This window comes from Symphodus melops (assembly GCF_947650265.1).
Source record: "Symphodus melops genome assembly, chromosome: 23".
NCBI lineage: Eukaryota > Metazoa > Chordata > Actinopteri > Labriformes > Labridae > Symphodus > Symphodus melops.
The window spans coordinates 11451523-11477985 of NC_136713.1; the positions used below are offsets into that span (position 1 = coordinate 11451523).

Below are 26463 nucleotides of genomic sequence, written 5' to 3' on the forward strand. Positions count from 1 at the left end.
GTCCATTTGCAGACAACCTGCAGAACAAACACGAGAGAGAGAGAGAGAACAATGCAGAGCCAAGCCTCTTATTGGCTGATCTTGCTTAATTATCCCCGTAATGAAAAAAAGCAGAAGCAGCGCTGGCGAGCGAGAGAAGGAGATTTTTTCTTTTTTGTTGGGGGGGGAGGGGGGGGGAGAGGAGGATTTGGCACCGGAGGAGCGAGTGAATATCTGCTTAACACGGCGAGAGAAAAGAAAAGAGACGGGACACGCTTGTTTTCGGGGAGAAAAGAGACGATGCAGAAGACAAGTTGTTACACTCGTATGTGACAGCGCGGACAAGAGAACGCATGAAGTAGAACGGCACGTGAAAAGACAGAAAGAAAGAAGGAAAGAAAGAAAAGGAAGCTTGGTGCTGAAGCGGCTCGTCCTACCTGTCCGGCAGCTCTGCCCTCCATCCCTTCTGCTACTCGAGCGTTTAGTTTCCATTGTACAGGAGGCACAATCTGCTGGAGAGGAGGCTGGAGTCGCCTCCCAGCTCGCTCCTCGGCAGCTGCCTGCTGCCTTCCTGTGCGCCCGCTCGACTGAGTGAGAGTGGAAGACGGGGGACGAGGGGAGCGCAAAGAGATAGGGCGAGGGAGAGTGGGTGTCACAAAGAGAGAGAGAGAGAGAGAGAGAGGGGAGGGGAGGGAGGAAGCGGAGGGAGAGTGCTGTGCGAGCACAAGTCTACCTGCCACAACCCATCAAGCCAGCCAGCCTTGGAGACAGCGCCAAATCAACAGCTGGCCCCCGTGTGATGTCAGAGCCTCAGCAGCCAGTCACGGCAGCCGAGGACGGCCGGCGCTACAGAGCGCCCGACTGAACCAAAGTCACCGGCTAAATGGGGCTCTTCATTAGCTACTCTGCTCTAGGAGGGAGGCGGGAAAGGAGGGGGGGGGGGAGAGAGAGAGAGGAGGAAAGGGCAAGCAGGGACATGGGATGGATGGAGAGGAGACTGGGAGAAAGACGAGGAAACAGGAGGGAGGAGAGGAGAGGAAAGGGAACGCAGGGGGAAAAAAAAAAAAAAAAAAGAAAGAAAGAAAGCAAAGAGGAGGATGAGGCGAGACGCCAAGGCGGGGAGGACGAGGAGAGGAGAGGAGAGGAGAGGAGAGGAGGGACAGGATCGACATGTCTGCAGCCAGCTAGGTGCTCAAAGACCAGGTGGAGTGTCGATGGGGAGGCGCTCGCCGCTCGCTGCGAGGCCGAGCTGTTCACTGGGCTACCTTCCCATTAAAGCTGGCACCCTGCTTTTTTTTTTCTTTTCCTTCTTCTTTCACAAAAGAAGACGAGGCTAACAGCTAATCCCACTGACTCAGAGAGAGAGAGAGAGAGAGAGAGAGAGAGAGAGAGAGAGAGAGAGAGAGAGAGAGAGAGAGAGAGAGAGAGAGAGAGAGAGAGAGAGAGAGAGAGAGACCATGTAAAAAAAAAAAAAAGAAAAAGATACCACCCATCACTGCGCGAGCGAGAAGCGAACGCTGCAATAAAGCGTTTTTTCGCTGGGAGGCAACGCTAAGACGAGCTTAGCGGGTGGATCAGCGGGGAAAACAATGCACTCACTGCGCGGAGAGCAGCTGCTTGTACATGATCAAACCGCACCCCATCACCTCGCCTGCTTCATCGAAATCTGCCTCGGTGATTTCATGTGAAAACAAGAAAAAGATCACAGCCGCCGTCAGTATTCACTTAGCTTGTTTACTTCATTAAAGATCTGTTTTTTTCTTCTTCTTGCGGGGCATGCAGCACAGAGAGAAGTGATAATTGAGTTGAAGAAAAAAAAAAAGAAAAAAAGAAAAAAAGAAAAGAGAAACGTCATGAGGCGCTTTCATCGCTGAGTGACTGACAGGAAGTCGAGTCACAAACAGATCCGACATGCAGCCCAAGTCTAGACGACCATAATGTGATTGTTTTTGTCCTTTCAGTCACTCCAGACTTCAACAGCAAACACAGTGGGCGGGAAAAAAGAAAAAAAAAAAAAAAAGTTCCTGCTGTCACTTAGCAACCAACACTAGGCTGCGACAACCGATCCAATCGGGCCTCATAATTGTACCATTCGTTATGCCAGGTCTCTGAAGAATCTATGATTGTGCTTCTTTAATCCCGTGAAAAGGTCATCGATTGGACAAACAATTTACGGGCAAGGCCGATGAATTATTTAATGGCGCAGACCAAATATTATAGGAAAGAGATCGACCCCCCCCCCCCCCCCCCCCTTCCTCCCGCGGAAGGTGGTGAATTATTTAGTCATCTTTTGGTGGAGGCTATTACAACAGCATCCTCCGCCTGGGTATCGGGTAATGTCATCGGCTTCGAATACACCGTAACCTGCGTAATTGATGGTCAAGAGAGCAGCAGTGGCGGCGGCGGCGTTGGCGGGTGAAACAGTTTAAGCAAACAATCACTCGGATTTATTTTAAAGCCTTGGAGGGAGCGGAGACGAAAGCCTCTACACACCTCAGGCAGCAGGTGGAAACTGATTTTTTTTTTTAATTATCTGCAAAAGCAAAAGCGCTCCGGTGGAAGAGGGCGGTCGCATCCCCCCCCCCCCCCCAAAGTTTGAACATACTCGTAAGAAGTGTCGCACGTCAACGCTTTCCAGCCGTGTGTGGTGAACACATCCCCCTCCGCTCTCCACTACAGCAGCAGCAGCAGCCGCCAGAGGAACTGATCCAGCGTCAGCTCTCCGCCCACCAGGCTCCGCTGGTACCTTAATGAAAACGACACCATCATCATGATGATGCTCAGTCTTCGCGGTTGGCAGCTCGTGAGCTTTCCATTGGTTCTCTCTGTCCATCTCTACCAGAAGTGTGCGAGACGAGGGGGGGTTGGTGCATTGGTATGTGAGTGGGTACAGGTGAATTAGATACACTATTAACCACCAGCCTTTCACAATTATAATGTAATGATTGCACTTTTTAAGTGACTAAAACAAAGAAAAAAAAAATCTCCCAAACACAAAAATAGATTTGATCACGAAAAAAATGACAATCTTTGCACAAAACTACAAAGTCTCATTCATGCATTTAATCCCATGTTTCCTATAGATGTGGATGACAACTGTGAAGGTTACTTGCATTTAAACACGTATTTGTCACTACAGCTACTTTCCAGGTAATGCCATCTACTCATATGTGAGCTTGATTAATCAGCCTGTGACTTGTCTGTGCTGAGGAAATGTGTGCTCACAATGCATCCACCATGAGGAGAAATGGCAATAATTCATCCGCTTTTTAAACACTCAGGGGTCAGGGAGGATGTTAACTATCAATACAGAGTAAAAAGCATCCGTTTTTTGAATGAGAAATGTAGTGCAATGTAAATGGAAAACGCCAGGTTTCGAACGCTATATCCGCAGCGGACCTTCGCCGCCGGACTCCCTTTTAAAAATGGCAACTTTAAGGTTTTCTATCATATTTGCACGTCCCGGACAAACTGTGACATTTCAGGCAGATAAATAAAACATGTCACTCAAATTCGGCGGGTATAACAATTACCAAACATGTCATTAGCGCTCGGTGTATTGATACAGCTAACACGAGTCATTGCGGCATATTACGGGGGAGACGGAGATTTGCACCAGGCCTAAAAGTTATTGCATTATAATGCATTTTGAATAACTACATTTTTTTTCCGGATAAGAGCCGAATGCATGTGTGTCCGCTTATAATTTGGACTCGGGGTTTGCAAGCGAGGTGCGTACTTTCTGCAGAAAGAGCAAAGCGTTTCTTTTTTTCCTTTCTTTTTTTTGCTCTGGGTGGTTTATGGGCTAAGCTAACGATGATTACCTGGCTCGGTGGCTTTGCTATCGGGATGGTAAAAAAAACAAAAACACCGACACTGTGCGCTGCTGCTGGCACACATTTCTCTGCTAACGTGCGACGTGTTACGTGTTTACGGTCGTCCGGTTGACAGAAAAATGTGATGTGATGATACAGCATGTTTCTTGTGTAGCCTTACCGCTCTGGTTTACAATCGGTGAACAGCCGTAGTCTCAACCGAGGTGAAGTAGCTAAGTGTCGGCGGCAGAGTGAAGGAGAAGCGGTGCGGTCCGGCAGCAGGCTGGGGAGAGTGCGTCAGCTTCTTACGTTAGTCACGTAGGGTGTTGAAAATATGTCACGTCTTGTCTTTTTTTTTTTTTTTTTGGCTTTTTAAGGACATATTAATACATTTTGGAAATCACATTGTAGAAAAATGTGTTAGTTGATTTGGGGTTAATTCCATATCCATAAAAACAAATAAACAAACATAAAAAAATAAGAGAAAGAAATACTCCGTTATGCTGCCACAATCAAATACAAATTAATACAAATCAAATGAAGAATAACAAAGCTGCAAAAACATAAATTATCGTGGTAGACATTTAGTGGAAGTGATGTGTAAAGTCATTTTCTTGTTCCTCGTTGTTTGCTGTACACTGTACCCCTTGAGTGTCTATAAGTACGTATTGCTTTATTTTGTTTTGTTTTAAGGTTGCATGTACGAATGTCTATAGGTATGTGTTGTTTCTTGTCTATACCGAGATTCGCACAATAATAATTAAAAAAATGTGCAAAGGATTTCCTGTTAATTCTGTCTGCTTTTATTCCGCGTTGCTAACGCATGTTATCGAGTACTACTTCCTAGTTACGGTATCTTAGCAACGCCTTTTTTTGACTAGATTGTGAGACAACAATGCAATGTAGCTTGTTGTAAACCCACTAAGATGGATTGGATATCTAGGTACGACATATCCAATTAAATTCAATTAAATTCAAAAAACTTTTTTTTCCCCCGGGGGGCAATTCAAGATATCCTGTGTCACGATGAAAAATATTGTTGTACATTATTATCGTTTCTACCATACACAGTATTAGGTTTCTATAGTTTTATTTAGCCTTTTATACTTTATTCTTTGCTTTTTATGTTTATATTGCACAATTACTGAAGACAAATTCGTCGTGTGTGCAGCGTGTTCTGCCACCGTACGTACGAGGCTTTTATTTGTGTGGGCACGTTTCGGTACTTCCGGTTAACATCGCTAGCCGCTAAAGAAGAACTTCTTTTGGGAGACTTCACAGTTTATCCTGAACATATCTCGTCTATGGGTCAGTGTCTCTCCTGTTCATTTTGTGTGTGTAGGTACTTTATCACGACTACTTATTGCTGAACCACCTGCAGCTCGACACGTAAAAAACGGCTAAATAACATCACTTTAGCTAGTTTGTAGCCTCATTGTTTGGATGCAAAAATGACCATTATAGAGAAGATAAGATACTAGTTTTTAATAGTGTTAAAGGGAATGCATTTCATATTTTATAGAGTAAAGTTTCTTTTTTAACACCTTATGGCGGGTCCTGTTAAAGGAGACATATTATTAAAAAAAATCCACTTTTACAGTGCTTTTGAACATTTATGTGGGCAATTTGAGTGTCTATCGACCCACAAAATATGAAATAAATCCACCCATTACTTTGTTTGTGGTCTACTTAAGTCTTACCACATAGAGAAATATGCACGGTTTAAATTTTTCTCAGTTTGTGACATCACAAGTTGGATTTTGTTTAGAAATTCTCCTCCCCTCCCCTGGTCTCTCCACCCATGGACTCCACAGAGTAAAACTTTTGCACAGGTCAGTCAGTTTTATTCTCACGACAGAGGAGTGATGTCTACAGGGAAAACTCATTGCATTTAAAGAGACACACACCAAAACAGAGCGTTCTGAGAGAGCTGGTTTCTACAGGGTCACGAACCTCCTCTGGTGCTTGATTTATGTTATATTTGGACCACAGCACATGTTTAATTTAGACCACAGGGGACTGTTTGAAAAGATGAAAAAAAAAAAAGGTGGATAATATGTCCCCAAGAAAGTGTAATAATATGTAGACACAGACACATCTCCCTTAGGTCAGCAGTAGTTACTCTGTAGGGACTTTGGTTGGGAAACGCAGTGTCGCTTGTTCCCGGCCTGGTGCGGACCAAAATATGGAAGTTGGTCTGGTAGCTGGAGAGGTCCTATATCACTTCCAGGGTACTGCTGACCTGCCCTTGAGCAAGGCACCTAACAGCCCTAACAGCTCCCCACTCTTTGCATTAATGCATGTCTGCTGGTCCTGTTTGTGCATACCTGTATTTTGGCACGTGTAGGAGAAGCATGTCTCTCAATAACAGCGTTGCGTAAACAAGAGCTTCCCTCAGGGGTTAATCAAAAATTAAAAAAGACGTGTTTTCCAGAACCGCACATTGCAAAAAAAAAAAAGTGGCTGCTTCATCTGAGGGCGGCTAAGGCATGCAACGTTAACCATCTCATCTTAAAGTCTGACTTTTTTCTGTGTCTCCTATACAAATGTCATACAATGTCAAATAATTGTATTGCTGACAGTCCAAGTAGGCAACAAAATAAAGATTCCCAACATTATAATTCAGGATGTTTAAATCAGAGATCAACATACAACAATGCATTTTCATGCATATGGGATTCTTCAGCATATAGACAACATTTCAGAATGCTTGCATCAGGGAAAACACATGTAAATCTAGGTTTATGTGTGTTTTTTCCCCCCCAGTTGAAAACCAGAGCTGGCTGAGTGAGCCAAGGGTGAGAAACTGACGAGGACTTACTAATGGAAATGGATGATAATGGCCCACAGACGTCTTGCTGTGCTACAAGATGGTCACAGCAAATGTCGGGCCTTCCACACAAGCTCCTGCAGCGCCTGATGCCTTTCCAACGTGAGGGAGTGGAGTTTGCTTTGTCTAAGGATGGACGGTAAGTGCTTAAACAGCACACAGTCAGTCAGTCTAGATTGATACTTATATGCGTTTTTCATGTCTCTTCCAAAAACACTCTTTTAAAGGACAACATTTTAAAGTACACTTTCAAACTAATCAGTATGACTAGGAGTTAAAGACCTGCACGATTAATGTTAACCTACTCTTCAAACGTTAAGAATATTGTGGCCCTCTTCTGTGTTTACACCGTTTTGTGCTAGTAGCCTTTCCCTCCACTCCACTTCTGCAGAGCGTAAGTATTGATTTATGGCTATGAAGGTGCTTTCAACTTAAGTCAGTTGTGCTGACATTTCACAGAACAATCCTCCACAAATTTTTCTCCCTGCAACAGTGCCGTAACTAAGTTTAGCCGTCATATTTGAGCCACAGTCTGTGAGTTCGCATTGCGGAATAGGGGCACAGCTGGAGCGATAGATAGATAGATAGATAGATAGATAGATAGATAGATAGATAGATAGATAGATAGATAGATAGATAGATACTTTATTGATCCCGAGGGAAATTCAAGTAGGTAGTAGACATAGACACCAGGTCAGACACAGCTCGTGTGATGTCACAAAGGGGAAGTCTCCAAACGGCCTGTTTGAGCACACAATTTCTGAACAGGCAAAAGATGGAGAGGCAGGACTTTTCTCTTAATTGCTGGGTTTGTGAACGGGCTACGGACACATGTTAGTGGAGAGAAACATTGTGTGTGTGTGTGTTGTGCATAATGTGACCTTTAACTCTTTTTTTTTTTTAGGTTGTTAAATTTGAACAAAATACCCCGATGACAATGATCAAAATGATGATTTTGTGTCTAACACTTAAAAAAAAAAAAGGCAGACAGAGAAAATCTAAAGTATGACACATATTTCTTTCTATTGCTACATCTGTTTGTATTTATAGATGGCATAATTATAAAGATCATTTAAAGTATGTTGTTAGGAATGTTACCAAGCTAAAATATGTTATGATGGTTAAAGAAGCATAAAAAACAACAAGTGTTTTCCTTCAAGATTGTAAATGTGAAAATGTCCGACTGACATCAGAATGTAGCTTTAAAATAATTAGAAGCCCATGGGTCATTTCTTAGTTGCCTTCATGTTTGTCAGTGTTGAGCATTAGCTGCAGGACCGGCCGGCTCTTGCCCATTTCCTCCGCCCAGACCAGTCGATGTTTGCTCCTGTTCTCAGGGAAGGTCAGCACAGGGGGAGCCAATCTGAGCGCTGCTGTTGTGATGCGGAGCGGCCATATTGATTCAGAACACTGGGAAGGCACTGCTTTGTTACACGGGCGGGTCAGAAGTCAATTGGCTCTGGCTGCACTGTGTGGACAGTTACCTCAGTCAATTGGCATCAGCGTGACAGTAAGAGCAGCGCGGGCGGTGCTTCTCTCTGGAGACGACGAGCAGAAGAGGCATTACAGGTGCAAGGTGGCCAAAAATAGAATCAGGACTGACATGATGTTAGACGTTGAGGATTGTTAGACTGTGTAGTTACCTCTAAATCACAATATTCTGTACGCTAGCACAGATGCTGCACAGGTGGCATCGTCACCTCCATATAAATGTGTTAAGTCAATATAGGTACAGAAGTTTTTATTAGTTTTTTAGAGAGAGCCAAACTCCATACTCTGATCAAATTCACCAGTCGTTGGTCATTTACCATTTACTGTACTGTTGTTTTAGCTTAGTATCACACTACCATGTAATAATCTCCACAAAGTGCCATTATATAACCTCTTCCCATTTGATCAGCAATTAAAAAAGACAATAGAAATTAAAAAAGAGGGGACATGAAGTCATATTTCTTGGTGTGCTCTAGTAGGGAATAAAGAATAGCTCAAGATCCTGCTTAAACTTTGATATGCTATGCTATTCTATGCTAACATTATTACTAAATATAGCCACACGACATGAGAGGAAAGGCCTGAAACTATAAAAAAAAAGCTATTATCACAGTCTTAATAGTTTTACCGACACAGGTATTTTGTTTCTCTGAAAACTCTTGGGGACTCTTCCTGGAAGTAGACGTGACTTGCTCGGCTCTTGCTACTAAAATGTAACGATCAGTAAGCGTAGTGTCGCGGAGTTTAAAGGCAGGGTTGATCATTCTCTCACTTTTTTAAGATTTTGGTTTGAAATTGTCTTATATCCTGACTGACGTTAATAATTCATGTGCTCTGAAAAAGGAAACAAAGAAAATCCATCATCTGTAGCAGCTGTTAGCGTGTAAAAACTTCAACCAATCTGATCACACTCAAAGCATGAGCTGAGGTCCGCTTCTGAACCAATGACGCTTGTGCATTTAAGTGAGGGGGCGTGGCTTTAGAGGAAGCACAGAGGGGAGTGGATGAAGGAGCACGGAGGGAATGCTACTTTCAAAAATCATGCTAGTTTTCAAAAATGACCAAACTTAAGAAGAACATTTCTGGTGAAATTTGATAAAAAGTAAAGATTTTAAAGTGTTCTTGTATTGTTATGCTAACGTAGCATTATAATTAGTTTATTAGTTTATTTGAGCAGTTGTAATTCTGCTCAAAAGGAGTGGGCCGAAGCAGAACTTATAAGCGCCCACCCCCGATGAGCACTGTAGGATTCTGTTTTGTTTTACAGGATGCTAGGCTTCCAAAATTATTATTAAAGGTAAAAAAAAAAAAAAGTTTTAAAATAGAAACTAGTGAAACAAGATGTTCTGTTGAGGACTAACTTGGATGGATTTGCTAATTGATGCTATGTCAGCTAATGTTGCTTTCATTGTCGAAACTTCTGTAACCACTGGGTGACATCACAGAGACGACGTCCATGTTTTCTACATGCAATTTACATTTTTAGCCGAACATGCAAACATCTGGCATTAAAACCCTCTGTGGCACTCTGCTGGAGTGGTTGCGTGAAGTGAAGACCAGCTCACGTTGCGTTGCTAAGTTTGGCAGCACTTTAAGCCCCTCTCACTCACACCCTCTCACAAGTCTTTGCATTCACACACAGACAGACGGCAAAGATGATCAGAAGCTAAAAATGTTTTATTGACAGTAATCTGGATCTTTCTATGGTTTGAGGCACCCTGCTGTTCTTTATTTGCTCGGTCAATAGCCTTGAGGAGGCTTGCATTAAAGCAGCCGTCTCCTTTTTTTATGATCCGTTACAGAGACTCAATGTAAGTAAAAGAGGCAGAACTATCATTATCTTCAACTACAAGGGCTGGAACACACCACAATGCATTGCAGGTGCAGGTTCCTACAATTCCTGGATATGTGGGATATCACAACCTGAAGTCGAACCAGACGAGACAGGAAGCTAAATAAATGGCAGCCCTTCATTATAACATAACTCCCTGAAATGCACTGAACAGAACAGATTGATGTCAGATATCTAACGGTGTGGGAGGATCCGTGGGTGGATTTTTTTTTTTTTTTTTTTTTTTTTTTTTTCCTTTTAAATCTCACAGTCATTGTGTCTTTGCACATCCAGGAGCATGGAGACAGAAACAGAGAGAGAGAGAGAGCGCCGAACCAAAACATCAAATGTTGTCGCAATTCAAATGCTTATGTACCCGGCTGTATCGGCCTGTGTAGGAGGGGGAGTGAATTTATGGAGTTAGACGAGGGATAATGGGGGAATGTTGTGGTACAGTGCGACAATAAAAAGCCATGAGATGTGGTTGATAGTATTGTTTTGAAGGTTAGGCATGAGTGTACCATTTGAGTGCTGATGTCTGTATATATTAAACAGATATGTACCTGGGTTATACATGTACGATCATGTACTCGGAGCAGACCCACCAGGTATTGAAAAAACATCAATTTGGACTGAAAGTACATCTATTAAGACCTCTTGGTCACTTCCATTAAGTTGCAAGTGTGATGCATCGTACGTCTGCCGCGCTCTGATTCGTCCAAAATATTATTGTATGTGACTGCCTGTGCTGTTATTGAATAAAAGCTGCTCTGCTGATGCAGGAGAAGATCAATGTTTTCTCTGTATGTTTGAAATCACTGCGAGAAGTCGAGATGCTCCTCTCGCACGTACAAGATGACGTATTTACCCTCTTTGTGAACCGATCCATACTGTAAGTATCGGTTGTGGTTTGCAGAGAACATGCGAGGGGAATCTTTTGTGCTTAACAGGAAGTTGCTTTACTGTTCGGGAGCAAAGCAGGTTTTCAGAGTGCCTTGAAGGTCCGTGTTTGTAAGATAAATCTCAGTCGAGTCTGAAGGTGTCGGACCAGAAGTGTTCTTGTTTCTGGCTGTGTCGGCAGTTGCTAATCTCTCGACTGGATGGTCAGGGGTTTGCTTCCCCGGCTCCTGCATTCACATGTCTGATGTCTTCGGGCAAGACACTTAACCCCAAGTTGCTCCTGTTGCTTATGAATGTCTAATGTAATCTACCATTACAGTGTGAATGACTGTAGGTGTGACGCGCGGTGTAAAAGCTAGAAAAGCTAGCCCGTTACAAGCCTGCTCAAGCACAGAACAGCGATTGAGCGTGTGAACAAATACCTGCATACAAGTGAAGCCAGTGATTCTTTCTAGTCACTTAAAGGGGACTTATTATGAAAAATCCACTTTTACAGTGTTTATGAACATTTTATTTGGGTAACCGGATTGTCTATCAACCCATATAATGTGAAATAAATCCATCCAGTCCTTTGTTTGTGGTCTGCTTAAATCTCACCACACAGAGAGAAATGCTCCCTTTGTGACATCACAAGTTGGATTCTGGTAAGGAAATCTCCTCCCCCTCCCCTGGTATCTCCACCCATGGACTCCACCTCCAGCCTAGAGCTAAACTTTTGCACGGGTCTGCCATTTTTATTCTCACGACAGAGGAGTGATGTCTGCGGGGAAAACTCAGGGGGTGGGGTCATTTCATTTAAAGAGACATACACACCAAAACGGAGCGTTCAGAGAGAGCTGGTTTCTACAGGGTCACAAACCTCCTCTGCTGCTTGATTCATGTTATATTTGGACCAAAACACAGAACAGATGTTTCATTTAGAGCACAGGTGACTGTTTGAAAAGGGTATAAGATGTCCCCTTTAAGTTGCTCTTTGGACTATAAACAATTGCAATGCATGGACACAAAGTCTTTTAACATATATGTTATTGCTAAAGCCTTTTTTCCAACGGGTTGGATACCCTTGGAAAGTTGTCGTTCACTCCCCGAGGCTGTAACGTCATGAGGTAAGAGCTGCAGGATTCTGCATTTGATGTAGGATAAATGAAGTACTGCTGAGCTCGGTGGACTTGGACAATGGACCCTTGATTAAGACATTTTACAGAAATCAACCCTTTTTTTTTTTTAAAGGGTCGTTACAGTCCTCCCTCTCGAATGCGCTTTTTATTCCATTTTCTGATTGTTAAGCATGAAGTGAATAAAGCTTCTGATAGATGGGTGAATTCCACTTTTTAGAATAAAACCAGCAGGGGTCTGTTTGTACGTCATTACAGATGTCTCTATTAGTAACTCATAACGCTGACTTTTTATTATTTGGATAGCATCCATTCAGCCTGTAAGAGGGTCTGTTTTTAGAGAAGCCAAGGGTGGCTACACATGGCGAATCAACTTTGTGTCCTGCTGGTTTCAGTGTCTATTAAAGGGAGACAAATTGCCAGCAGGAAACATTTTAACGAGTATTTTAACATTAAAGCAAATTTTCACTTTATTGTGTTTTTACACTTTACTGTATTTGTTTTTTTCTCTCTCTTTTTTCTTCTTCTTTAAGCTTTCAAAGCAAACGCATCATTAGAGCCAAACACGGCGAACATCCATACATCTTAATGCACGTCCTGTTTTGCAGATACCAACAAACTAAGATGTAGAAAAAAAAGCATCATCTGTGGTTACTTTATTTAAATTCTTTTGTCTGTCTTTCTTGTGCACCTGGAGTGTAAAGAACTCGGTCTTATTTAACAGTTAGCTAATGAGCTGTTTAGGAGTAATTGGACCATTTTAGCCCATCAAAACATACTTTGGAAAAATATTTTGGCATTTGATGATATAACAGTATAGTTTTTTCAAATCAATTTCCAGTTAATTCCCATTAAAATTTGGAAAATTTCCAAAATTCCCCAGCCAAACTTCCCATGGAACGTTTCCAGAAATTTACCGGAAACTATCCGCCCCTTTGCGACCCTAAGGATCAGCGACGTGTGACGTCAGAGTGCAATCAGATAGCCACCATTATTTACTTTTATCTGCAGTGGTATTTAAAAAAAAAAAAAAAACACCCCTCATTTCAAAGTGGTTATTTAAAAAAAAAATAATAATAATTGAGGGAAAAGTAGATTCTGTGTGTTTAAATATCGTCAAGGAAAGGCCCAGAGAGCCCAACGAATACGTTGTATTAACTTTTATTTAAAGCAACACTGAAATGGTCCTGTGATAGATTTAGGTCTCAGAAAAAATCAGTGCAGTAACTTTGAGCCAACCGTGAGCGATTGCTCTAAATAGCGAGAGTGAAAACTTTACCTTTAACATCCTCCTTCGTATCCTACGAGGAGGGAAAAAAGAGGCTAAAAGTCGTCTTCTAAAAGCTACTTTGTTTTGGCTTTCAGTTCATTCATGACATAAAGCTGCCCTCTGAACCCGTAACTGTGAGCGAGATCCGACTGAAGCTTCTTTCAAGTCGTCCTTTTCGTGCAGCGTCCGTCCTCTGAGCGGCTTCACCACTGACCACCGGCTCACACCTCACCGCTGCTGGAAGATTGAGGTTACACACAACACATCACCAATGCACAGGTCAAAGCCATCAAATCATCGCAGCCAGCCCGGGAGGCAGCCCAGCCCGCTTCCTGACACTCCGGGGGGCTCGTGGGTTCCAGAGATAACATTAGAGCGACGCGGCGACGGCGAGCGTGCCGTTGTCAGGCAACAGCAACCGCAGCATCCTCGCAGTCTCAAACCGTCAAGACGACACTCGGGTTATTTAAAGGAGGATGATTAATGTGTTGAGAAATGGCAAGCACCTGCCCCAGCCGCACTCCCTCCCCTGTGTGCGAGTGTGCGAGTGTGTGTGTGTGTGTGTGTGTGTGTGTGTGAGTAGGTGGGTGTGCTAACAAACGTGCATGTGTGTGTACGTGTAACATATTTTTTGCTCATGCGCTTCTCAAATATATAACGTGTATTTTTTTTTTTTTGCATTTTTGCACATCTTTTCTTTTGTATTCTTTTTTTTCACACTGGCATGTGTGTGTGTGTGTGTGAGTGTGTGTATGTGAGTGTGTGTATGTGTGTGTGTGTGCATTGCGCTGACTGGGCCGGTGTGCTGGCAATTAGAAAAACCACCAGTGGCAAGGTGCACATTAATCATGTTCCTCAGCTGAAAGAGAGAAATGGGGCGTAGATGGGGAGCGGAGGGGGGGTGGGGTGGGGGGGGGAGGAGGAGAAAGAATAATGAGAGAGTGTGTCTGAGGTATTCAGAGCTGCTCTGTTGCACTGTTTGCTCTGACACCATGTTGGAAGCTTTTATGAATAAGCAAGGTCACGACAATAGGCCCAAACCCAGCGGGCAGCGAAGACGCAGCACTTGATCTTTCTGTAAGTCCCCCCCCCCCGCGGGGACGACTTCCGCCAAGGCATGTGTCGCACTCATTGTTCCCTCGTACTGCACGATTAAAAGGTGGAACTAGTCGGCTGGTTTCAAATGCATCGCATTAAGAGACAGCAGCGAGAAGGGAGCAGTTCCTTCTGTCCTTTTGTAAAAGTTGCAAGACGGCCTCTCTTTAAAGACTTTAAGGAGAAACAGGGTGAACAAAGATGGCTTCAGTCAAACAGTCTCTAAGTAAAAAATAGACTCACTGGAACCAGCATCACGGAAATACTGCCAGGCCGCCACTATTTGTTTTAATAGAGATAAACATGGATGATTGTCGTTCTTTTAAAGTAGATCTAATACAGTAGTTTGCATTTCCAAACAATTTACATGCTTGTGTTCAAAAATGTCAACGACGCGTCTCCATTTAGTCCACCTACAACGCCAATAGTTTTCTAAATTGCCCCCCTGGGACAAATAAAGTTGTTTTTTTTACTTGAATTGATATAGCTTCTTCTTGTGAGACAAACAGGTTTTCAAATGTTTTTTACTTGAAATAAAATAAAGAGTTCATTTTTGCGCCTCTGTTTGACAGGAAAACAAAAACGAAAGGAGCAGAACGTGGACACGACGCAGACTACAGTAGCCAGCTTGTAAAGTACTCTTCACATGAGCTATAGAACAAGCTCAATGTTTTGATAACAGATTTTTTTAGACTGTGAATTTGTGATATCAGATGGTAAAACTGCTCATCGTCCAACAGCAATTGGAAACCACCAATTCGGGGGCGATGACTCGAATTATCTCATTACGCATCTCCTAACATCGACTTTACTCGTATTATTTTAAAGAGAAAACAAAACATTCGGGGTCAGGAAGATAAGGACCCACCAAATGTGAGAAAATCAGCCTGCCCGTTACATAATGACATTGTAGACCGGGCTAGCATCTTTTCGCCCTCATTAGCTCAAACTCCTGCGTTGAAAGAAAACGTTCGTTAAAGGAACCTTGTGGCGTGCTGGAATGGTGGAAAGTGTTCGAAGTTAAAGTCAATGAGTGGCCAGCGAAGGTCGGCAGCTCATCTCGAGGGCCTCTGAGCTTTTCAGTGTCGGCTTCAGGAGAGTTCAGCGTCCGCAGTGTCGCTAGAAGGAGTGCAAACTACTCAACGCAAAAACAGACGGTACTGCTCTGGAGGCTTTCCTGAGCAAGGAGGAAATCATCGCACAGAAGGAGACAGTTTAAACCTTCTAAAAACAGACTGCGTCTTATATACTCGTGCAACATATATTTTGGATTATACAGTCATTTAAAGGGCTGTTCACCTCTTGCATTAATGTCTGTCTTGGGTGATCAGATTGAAAAAATGGATAGCACTCGAGTAAAGGCGTTCAAATTTAGCACTTTGAGATTAGAGTTCACCTCCCGGCTGCACGCAAATAAGAGGCTGAATGTTCGAAAAGGCTAACTGCATCATTAGCCCCGTTTTTACCAAGCGGTACGGAATGGATCAGTACAGTTTGGTTCAGTTCAGTAAAGCCTGATCCAACTGTGCCATATTTGGTATGTGGCGTAAAAGCCGATTGCCGAATGCCGTGTCAGCTACGTATCAGCATCACATCATAGCAGCTAATCGCTAACAGCTAGCCCGCTAACAAATTCAACAAAACCAACCATGGAAGACATCCAGCAATTCATCAACTTTGTTGCAGAGAAGGCTGAAACCCAGCCGCATAAACAATCGACTGGTTGTTTGCCTCTGTCGCACGGGAAGTGACGATTCTTTCGACCAATCATCGGACTGCAATGTTTAGCTCCACCTTTTAGGGTCAGATCGATCTACTTGGCACCCAAAGAGAAAGTTACCAGAAAGTAGGACGGTACAGGTCGGCAGTTAGGGGATCTTTCCCGGCTTTAGTCGATGGAAACGCCATAAAATGCATGTCGTGCCGAGACGAACCGTAGTGAAGCGCTTGGTGGAAACGGGGCTTTAGTTTGAATCAACAGGAAGTAGCATTGTTCTCACAGTGGACCTTAGAAACAGACCTTATCCTTTAAGTTCAAATTTGACCAACTTAAAAGTCTAGACCGATTTACAGCTCGGATTATAACCTGCTGATTTGTTTATTTTTTCACTTCTAGTTCCTCTTATTTCCTTGTTGGCCCTCTTTCTTTCTTTCTTGTTCCCTCCAGACTAGAAGACATCAATTACAAGAAAGGTTCGGGGGTTGGTGTTGCGATGGGAGCTTTTTTCTTGGTTGAAGCGTGAGACTAACTGTCTGGACAAAGGAAACAGAATAAATGCCTCTCCACTGAATCCTGCTGCGCTGCCCTTGATAACAACCTTATGCTGCAGGAGCTGCCGTCTCTATATGCAAACTACAAATTCAGTCTTTTTATAGCAAGCAGCTTTTTATTGCCTGCTGGTGTTCTCCGCAAAACAATTTCCCAGTCTCGGAGCTCATCTGATAAAGTTTTCTCTCTTCTTTTGTTTTACAGATGTATGATTGCTGATGAGGTAAGCACACACACACACACACACACACACACACACACACACAACGCTGGCTCAGGAAATGTATTTCCACCCCACACGCCCCCCCCCCCCCCCCCCCAAAAAAAAAAAAAAGAACCTGGGAGTTCGCAGCATGCCTTCCAAATTAATTTGTCAGCCCCGTGCAGCACTCCCACGTGTCTAATCGGTTTTGACACACGAATCATTCTGAGACCTTATTACTCTCGGGCCTCACATCAGCTCGGCCGTCATATGCAATTTACCGCAGACTCCTCGCACGACTGACTTGTTTTTCTTGCCCCTCCCCCCACCCCGGTGTGGTGCTTTTGGGTCGGTCCAGATGGGTCTCGGGAAGACGGTGCAGGCCATCGCGGCGGCGTACGCCTTCAGGGAGGAGTGGCCCCTCCTGGTGGTGGTGCCCTCGTCCCTCAAGTACCCCTGGATCGAGGAGCTGGAGAGGTGGATCCCCGAACTGCAGCCCGGCGACATCAACCTGGTGGAGAACAAGAGTCACACCATGTAGGTCGTCTCACCGCATCCGCATCTGATTCCTTTACCCAACAGAAGCACAGAAAGCCACATGTCATTATTCGGTTCATTGAAAGACATGAAGGTATCCACTTTTCTTCAAGTTGCTTTCGTTCGAACGTAGCTATAATCAGAACACTCCCAAGTACATGCCACCTCCTGACTCGACCAATCAGAGATCTCCTTTTATTTTAGCTCCGTTTTGGTCTCCACCAGCTTGTGAGTTTGACCTGCAATATTCATCACCCCCTTCACTTTATGTGCGTGCGCACTTCATAAGGACTTTGGCTCGGTTGGTGGAGTCCACATGTTGTCCATGCCGCCCTGCATGCAGGGACACATTTACTCCCTCTGCGTGTGTGGAAGTGTGTTAAAGGTCTCCGGATGTGTTTAGGATATCAACCTCAAAGTACTTAATCCTGTGGATTATGTTGAAGGTACACAGGATTATGTAAGTGAGAGGTTACTGCCTCTATGTGAACCAAGAGAAACGTTTGAACAAGCTGGGAGGCGGAGTCTAATGCCCTTTTGTTATTGCTCCATCTCGCCTACCAGTTGGTGATAATACGCCTAAAGAGATGGAATATAATATGAACCTCACTTGCTTTGGAGCATGAAAGCGAGGCGGCGGCGGCAGCAGCGGCGGTGTGAGTTGCTGATGACAATTTCATCTCAGACTGTCCCTCTGTGTCAAGGAGCCGGCATGGGCCCTCCGATGTTTGACAGCGCTGACAGACAAATCATGTCAAAGCACCGTCTGCAATATTGAACAAGATCTTCAAAAAATATATATAAATAAATAAAAAGTTCCAGCGCAGGGAGTGGGGGAAAAAAACAAAACGCCATCGCAGACAAATGTGCCTCATTTTCACAGCTGTTTGTTTTGATTGCTCGTGCACGGCGGACTCATGTTGCATACAAGCTTTTAAAAGCAGCTACTTTTTATATAATCACCTCAACTTTCCCCCAAAGTTAGATTTTTTTTTTTTTTTGAATGAATCAAACTTTCTCCATCTGTGACTCAGAGGGGGGAATGAAACCTCTCCACCTCGCGTCTCACACGGGGTTGTGAAAGCCTTCAGGGGGAGAAAACGTGTCCTTGAACTGGATGTGTTAATGACTGAGCGGAGAGAGAGAGAGAGAGGTGGGAAAAAAATGTGCAGCAGCTCCTCCCAGCATTTTGTCTCACGTTCTTTTATAGAACATGAACAGCACCTTTGGTTTATTTCAGCTCGCTGTGTGTGTGTGTGCGTGCGTGCGTGCGTGTGGCGGAGGTGGAGGACGACTACGCCGCCAGATGCTGGAAATGTTTTGGATTTTCTCCGAGATTCTTATTGAGTTTCATTCGGCTGAATGTCGCCGCTGTGTTTGTTTGTTTATCCGTGTTTGTGTGAGGACTAACTCAGAAATTGCAATCCAGCCCAGGAATGGATTTCTTAAGAGCGAGAGGAGAAAAGAAGAGCAGGAAGGGGAAAAAAACCCCAAAAAACCCTGTGGCCTTATTTTATGCCTGGCCGTGTGTCTGCGTGTGAATCTGCCACTGTGTACTTAAACATTTATCCAATCCACACACTTTTTTTAAATAGTCTGGTTTACCTTAAGGGCTCAGTTGCAAAGTCAATAAACAGTGGCGCATTTAAACAGATGTTTGGTTTGTTTTTAGCTCGAGCTGCTGACACACATTTGTCGGTTGAAAGGTTAGCGTTAAAGCGCTTCAGCTGCAGTTAGAAGGAGGAGGCAGGTTACACACTTCATTCTTCTTATGAAAGATCTCACAGGAATCACTTATTTCTTTCAATATTTCTTAGTTAGAGAGGGAAATTAGGGGAATATTTTTTTATGGTGGCCCTGAAGGGTCGACTGCACAAAATACTTCATGATTGCGGAAAAAAAACAGACACCTGCAGGTATGCAAAAATATTTCATGAATCTCAAATGCAAAAAGAAGCTTTAAAGAATGTGTGATGGGGGGCGCCAAAAGCCGACTGTCGTGGTTTGCACGCCGCAATGTACCGAGGCTGTAAGCGGGTGACCTGTGGCTTTTTTCTCGTATGTAATTCCCCTCACTCTCTCTCCGAAATTCAAAATCTATAAACGTATCTTTAAAAGAAAAAAAAGGCTTTTTTTTTTTGTTGCTGTTCACCAGCACCAAAAAACCTCTCACTAAATGGATGAAAGAAAAAAAAAAAAAAAAAAAAGAATATTTCTGCAGAATTCTGTTTTTTTTTTTCATCCATTTAGTGAGAGGTTTTTTGGTGCTGGTGAAATCTTTTTGCAATCGTGAAATTCTTTATCCTTGTAGTGTCAATTTAACTTCACTTTAACAGGCAGAGATCTTCATCAGACCCGGGTTTATGATGGAGCAGCCGTCTGCTAAAGCTGCACATGGGCTTGAAAATGGGTTAGGAGGAGATGGGACAAGATGCAGAAAGAAGGATAGGAAAGAGGGGGGGGGAGATTGGTGTACACATAAGCCACTTACAACTGGAGTCAAGATAAATATGATCACAGAAAGTGGTCCAAATGAGATCCCTAAAATGCTTGAAATGTTTTTCTGTGTGTGTGTCCTTGTCCCTCCAGGGGCATCAGCAGCAGCAAGGTGACAGTTCTGGGTTACGGCCTGCTCACCACAGACGCGCGCCCCCTGGTGGAGGCTCTGAGCCGGCAGCGGTTCGCCGTGGTGGTGGTGGACGAGTCCCATTACTTCAAATCCAGGAACGCTGCACGGACCAAGATTCTGGTGCCGCTCATTCAGAGCGCCAAGAGGGCCATCCTGCTCACCGGCACGCCTGCTCTCGGACGCCCCGAGGAGGTAATAAACTCTCGGCCAACTCGAGCTTTCTTTTGAGTTCCAAAAAAGGTAATAATTAAGGGCCAATCATAGAAACCACAGATTTAAAACGTCTTTTTTTTTTTTTGTCTTAAAGGATTCTGAGCTCACACTCATAAGGAAAGATAAGCTGGCCACAGCGCTAACTCTGGCTTCTCACAAAGGGTGTTTAGATCTAATGTGCAGGTAGATCGCCATGGTAACATGCTCCAGAGCAGGTCACACTCAGATCCAACGCTGGGAAAAAAAAGAAAAAAAAACCCAATTAAGTCTCTGCGGCATCACTTATCCTGGAGGACGCCGTGGGCTTATTTCAATAACCTTTGTTGCAAAAAAAAAGAAAAAAAGAAGCCTGATATGAACAGACAGTACAAGAAATGAGACTAGTAATAAAAAGAAGCACATGTGGGGGGGGGGGCTATTGAATTTAGAGACAATAAGAATGGCTGTTCGCAGGACAACGGTGTTTGGAGAGCGGCGGAGTCGTCCCCCTCTCCATAATGATTTATGATTTCATTCTTATATAGCATATATTGAAGCAGTAGATTGCAGCCGCGTTCCATCACGGCAGCCGGCGTAGATGAAGGGGACTCAGGGAATAGAAAGTCTTTGTCACCGTCTCACTGTACTTAATCAATAAGACCTACTGTAAGTTAGCCGTAGCTTAATGATAGGGCACTGATGTAGCATGTTGCTTTGGCATTTACACCATCTCTAATTGCCCCCCCCCGTCACCGCTCAGAAGCAGCTCACTTCTGTAATCTCCTGTTTGTGTTGCTCACATGAACATGATTACGGCTTAATGAATAATTGTGTATAATGAGTTTGTTTGCAAAGTCAAATGTTGGAACTCGGTTTAATTATAGATTTTCAGCAGACTTTGACAAACATCCTGTTTGTGAAGAGTAAAGATTCACCAGCAGACAAACACACACACACACTCATATCCTGCAGGGTCTTTTTTTATTTTTATTTTTAATGTAAGACATTAATGATGTACAAACAGTTTCTTAGCCGTGTTGCAGAGCTCTGTAAAAAGCATAAAAACGATGAATGAAGTCAAGTGAAGGGAGAAAAGGTCTCTGCTTCATCTCTCCGCAGTCCCCCCGCCCCCCCAGAGCTTTGATTGGCTTCTGTTAGTGTCATAAAGCCAGTCAGAAGTGATATCCACCTTGTTTCAATAATTATTTCACTTTTTACCTCGTTTTCTTTTTAATCCGTATCTGCTTCATTTTTCTGTTTAGTGTTGAAACCATCAACTTACAGGAAATTCATTATTTTTTTTTCAAAGCTTATATGGAGCCAAACAGGAAAAAAACTTTCAACTTAAGACAGTACAACAATTCAAAATAAAATAATAAAAAATAATGTGTTAAAAGTCAAAATAATGCAACTTCAAACATGCAGTTAAAAATGTGATTAATCACAATCTATTAAAATCAATTGATTAATCCTAGTGTAAAAATTCAGATTTTTTTTTTTGCTCACCAGCACCAAGAAACCTCTCACTGAATGGATGAAAGAAATTATTATTATTTTTTTCCATCCATTTATTGAGAGGGTTTTTTTTTTCTTTTCAAACAAAATCAGGTTTGCAAAACATTACCAAAATCCAAAATAAAAGCATAAGAGAAACAGTTTCAAAATGGAAAATAATATCATTTCAAACATGCGATTGATTGTGATCAACTCTTTTTTTTTTTTTTTTTTTTACAGAAACATTAGATGACAAACATTTGTTCATATCTAGGGACCGTCTCATTTTTGGACGGTCCCTAAATACTTGCTGATGCTTGTCATCCTTGTTCCAGACTTTTGGATCCTCTCTTGTCAGGTGTAATTTGTATTTTGCGGTGATAAGAAAAAGGATGTGAATCAGTACATTACCACTGAAAGTCACAAGAGTTGTATCATTCGTACTTTGAGATATAAATACATAAAATTGCGTTTCCATGGTTCATCTCCTCGTCTTCCTTTTTTTTTTTTTGCCGAAGTGTTTTTACTTTTCCTCTGCGTATTAACATGATGATGACGATGATGATGACACGGCCTTGATTTAAGGTCAGATCAGAACTGGCGCGGTAGCAACTGTTATTAATAGTAGCATGCTGCCTTACAGCTTAAACTTCCTGGTCCTGCTTTTCGACCAATTGGGATCAAGTAATCAACAAAGCGATGCCATAAAAGTGAATGAGTGTGAACTAACTTTAAGAGCAACTTACCTTGTAATGACATCATGGTTATCATGTGGGGAAGTTCAAGTATCTATGTTTGAGACAGAATTCTGATAGCACTTCTTCTTCTCAGCGCCACGTTGCTGTGAGGAAAACTTAATTATGGCCTCGCCCGATTGTGATAATTAACTGATGAAATTCAGGCAGCTAATTAATTCCAAAATAGAGTGAAGTTGGTACTTGTAAAAAATCTGGAGAAGGTGTGTCATGGAGAAAGTGTGTGTTATCAAACACACACCGTGTATGTGTGATACCCTGCCATCGCCTGCCTGCCTGCCTGCCTACTGCGGTGAGGTTAGTTTTTAGATATCATCTCTCTCACCCTCTCACTGCTGTTAGAATCTGAAACTGAATATAACATTTTATCATCCGCAGCATAAACCTGATAAGCCCTGTCCCTGCCTCTGTGCCAGTCTCCTCGCTGCCATCATTACTCACTGTGGCTCTGACATCGAGTTAGCACACAGCTCAGGGCATGCTGCACCGTTCATGATGTGCCCTCATTCCACCCACCCATTATATCAACAGTGTGAGGGGGAAAATGCAAAGCTCCAGTTTGAACAAGCGTCGAATCTAGAATAGTGCTCTCACTGTGGCTGCTTATTCAGATCCCCTTGCTGATGATTACCTGTCATTACTTCAGAAATTGCTGCAAATCCTGAAAATTGACAGGGATGTTCGGTGTAGACACAGGCAAGTTGACGTTTGCACACACACACATTCTTAGTGGGGAAGTGTGATGCATTCACAAGGCTTACAGTGTTACTGTATAAGAAGCCTCATCTCCAAATACTAGACTTCCACTTAAGCAACAGCGCAGAAACTTGTAATGAATAGGGAGCTTTAAACTATAGCGATGCAATTTTTTTTCCGTGTCAGCAGCAGGTTTAGGTGGATTTACTTTATTTGTATTCTATTTAATTTTCAAATCAGTTTCTTTCTTTCTTTTTTTTTTTTTGTGCCGAGTCTGACTGCGGAGAGGTTTTGACGAGGTTAATTGGCGCTGACACAAATTTCCTCGCAGATGCACAACACAGGAGTGGTAAACTAGGCGAAGGACAACGAGACCTTGAATAAATAGCTCACAAGACGCTCGGCATGACAGTAAAGTAATCGTGAGCGCAGGTAAGGTCTGTTTATTGCCAAAAAGAGCTCCTGCTGCTTTGAGTTATTGCAAACAGCTTTTGAAAGCTAAAGGCAAAGGGGTAAAATGTTAAAAGTCTTTCAGCATTATGTAGGAAATGGGGGGGGGGAATGCAAATAATAAAAATCTGTTTTAGAGTTATCAAACAATCAGAATATTCAAATTGCGATTAATCACATGATTTTATTCATTAATTGTGATTACACACATTTAATTGCATGTTTGAAGTTCCATCATTTTGCCTTTTAAAACTGTTTTTGTCATTCTTTAATTTTGAACTATTGTCTTAATTTGAGGGTACTTCACTTCCTATTCTGCTTTTATTTTGAAAGAAAGTAACGCACTTCCTATAGATCAAAGGTTTCAACATTTATAATATCATTGATAGAAAAGAAAGGGTTAAAAAGGGTAAACTGAGATGTGTGATGTCACAAGGTCGATATTACTTTTTAATTAGCTTCAATTTTGTCAATTTTTTTCCTTCACTGTGACGACAGGGAGACACAGTGGTCGCTTACTAAGGTGCGCCATAGTAAGTACTAGCTACACAAAGAAAGCCGCTGGTCATTAGCATGCAAGTAAGTTGTTTAGCAGAAGCAAAATACAGGTGTACTAAATAAAGCGAGGGTAGGTTTTTTTTTATTGTATCAATCCAACTTCTGGAACTTTTTCACAGAGGAATATGTTATCTCTTCATTAAAAGTAAGACTGTCATACGCGCTCTAAGCTAATGTTAGCTAACATAATGAGGCCCCAATAGCTGCTTTACTTACTTACCTTCTTTTTTTTATAGCCTATTTTTTCTGCTTTTCAAATACAAGAGAGAGGTGATGTAGTGTCAGTTCTTTATGGGTTAGATGATAAATATGAAACTCTTTTTAAAGGGGGTGGAAATAGAGAAGAATATCACAGTAGATAAATTCATCGACAGATGGAAAGTTGTGTTTCCTGTCTGTGTGTTTCACAGCTTTTCATGCAGATTGATGCCCTCTACCCCAAGATGTTTGGAACCTGGTCTGACTACGCCAAGAAATACTGTAATGCCCATTTCAGGTCAGTGCGCGTGCACGTACACAAGCTAACGACCTACTTTTACAGAGGTCAGCGGACTTCTCTCACTCTCTTTTTCTATCTCTCTCTTTCTCGCTGTCTCTCCCCTGCTCTGCAACGCAAAGCACTTTGCCGCACCGAACATGTCAATCCCCGCCTGAAACAAAGGTTGTTTTTTAGCTGCTAAAAAACACAGATCAATCTCCCCCAACAAAACCTCGCCACTTCCTGGAAACTTTTCCTTGATAACATTCAAGAGAACGGAATTGATCTTCTCAAACAAGAAGAGTTAACCAAAGAGTTCCTGGAAATGTCAAATCACGTTTAGGTGTTACGGATCATCCGGGTGTGTTTTGATTGACGTACTCTTAGCTCTTGTGAATTAGCACAGTTTGAATAATAATATATATTTTTTTTGGAGTACAGCGAGCTGTACCTGAGTCTGGAGTGGCGGCGATTCTTGGTTGAGTTTGTTGTCAGAGCCAGACCACAACTGATGCCAAGCGTTAAATGCCAAGCGTCTGCCAGGAGCTCGTGACGATCAGTTACATGTGTGAACAAACACATCAAATGCATTGTTTTGGATGTCCATCACAGTCAGCAGCTTGGTCGGTGATGGGCCTGGCGCCATTACTGATAACGCTTTGTGTATAATAGCACTTAGAGTGGCTGGGGAATGCCGCTCTGAGGCACACACACACACACACGCGCGCCACATTTAGACAAAAAGATCACACACACTGAGGGGACACGAGGCGTTGTCATGTTCCTCGTGTCTTCTCTTAATATAAGGAAATTCTCAGCCCTCGAGGAGATAATAAAAGCAACCTCAGTGCAGAAAAAGTCGCTGCATCAAATCTCCACACCAGAATAAAAAACACGTTATTTTAGGAGGAGTGGGTGAACCAGTTTTTCGTCCTTCAGCGACAACAAATTTAAATCCTGAAGTGTGAAACCGCACATTTTTGGCAGTAGCTTATTAAGTTTGTCATCACTTCCAGCCAATATGGCAGATAAACCAGCCTTTGTGTGGAGGGCCAGTTCTATTCTAAAAATCCACTTGGCTGATGAATTGTGAAAAGTTGCCTGCGAGTTTTGGGATAAAGCTGCTGCCGTGGCCATTAGACAAAATAGTTTCCTACTCTGCAAAGTGCCCTTAAGCAAAAAAATGGGTCCCCCGACTGCTCCAGCAGAGCTGCTCAGCGGTAAACGATGGAAGGCTGTTGTAGTGCCGGGCAGCTCCCAGGAGAGAGTCTTTAAATGTGTTTAACTATTCCTTCAGGGTTCTGCTGTAAATAAGTATGTTTTTCTTTTTTTCTCTTTTTTTCTTTTCTTTTTCTTTCTAGAGACGTCTAAAGAAATGCACCAGCTTGAGCTCTCGTTCTTCCTCTCGCAGGTACTTCGGCACTCGCAGGCAGTGGGACTGTCGCGGAGCGTCCAACTTGGAGGAGCTGCACCAGCGGCTGAGTGAGATCATGATCCGGCGCCTCAAGGCCGAGGTGCTGAGTCAGCTGCCACCCAAAATCCGCCAGCGAATCCCCTTTGACCTGCCGAAGGAGGCTGCAAGGGTACATGTTTGGACTAGATTGCATCCCTTTAGGGCCTGTGTCCACAGACGGCATTGCAGCGCTCATTTCAATACAAAACCAATGTAGTCAGCACTTTCACTTTCAGCGCCCTGAGCACACAAGTCGCCCTCGGCTCTCTGAGTTGAAGTCGTTCAACTTTTCCGATGTGTAGAGCTGATGCCGGGACGCGACTCCTCTTGATTATGCTTCCTTGAATTGAAGCAAATATTAAACACACCTGTCGGACATTATCGAGAAACCCAGAAGTTAACTACCGTTACCTAGCAACAGACA

At 43.0% G+C, this 26463-nt stretch overlaps 2 protein-coding genes across 12 annotated transcripts in view; one reads left to right on the forward strand and one right to left on the reverse strand.

The window, feature by feature from the left end:
- The window catches only part of LOC306818316 (R3H domain-containing protein 1-like), a 42561-nt gene extending 38435 nt beyond the window's left edge, over window positions 1–4126 (reverse strand). For 3 of the 7 annotated variants that reach the window (XM_079335836.1, XM_079335838.1, XM_079335834.1), the window contains exon 1: window positions 3976–4125. The gene's annotated coding sequence lies outside the window, so the exon portion shown is untranslated. Of the gene's footprint in view, window positions 1–416; window positions 1043–3975 lie in introns of those variants that run through there. The other 4 variants (XM_079335839.1, XM_079335840.1, XM_079335837.1 and 1 more) reach the window with 3 other exon arrangements.
- Window positions 4127–4849: 723 nt separating this feature from the next.
- zranb3 (zinc finger, RAN-binding domain containing 3) overlaps window positions 4850–26463 on the forward strand; it is a 96971-nt gene continuing 75357 nt past the window's right edge. For 2 of the 5 annotated variants that reach the window (XR_013778260.1, XM_079336106.1), the window contains exons 1-7: window positions 4851–5102; window positions 6561–6763; window positions 16800–16818; window positions 17156–17334; window positions 19924–20155; window positions 24519–24604; window positions 25998–26169. Coding sequence is in view for 1 of the 5 variants with exons in the window: in XM_079336106.1 (XP_079192232.1) it covers window positions 6618–6763; window positions 16800–16818; window positions 17156–17334; window positions 19924–20155; window positions 24519–24604; window positions 25998–26169 (834 nt within the window). In the remaining 4 variants the exon portion in view is untranslated. Of the gene's footprint in view, window positions 5133–5604; window positions 5627–5831; window positions 6052–6560; window positions 6764–16799; window positions 16819–17155; window positions 17335–19923; window positions 20156–24518; window positions 24605–25997; window positions 26170–26463 lie in introns of those variants that run through there. The other 3 variants (XR_013778259.1, XR_013778261.1, XR_013778262.1) reach the window with 3 other exon arrangements.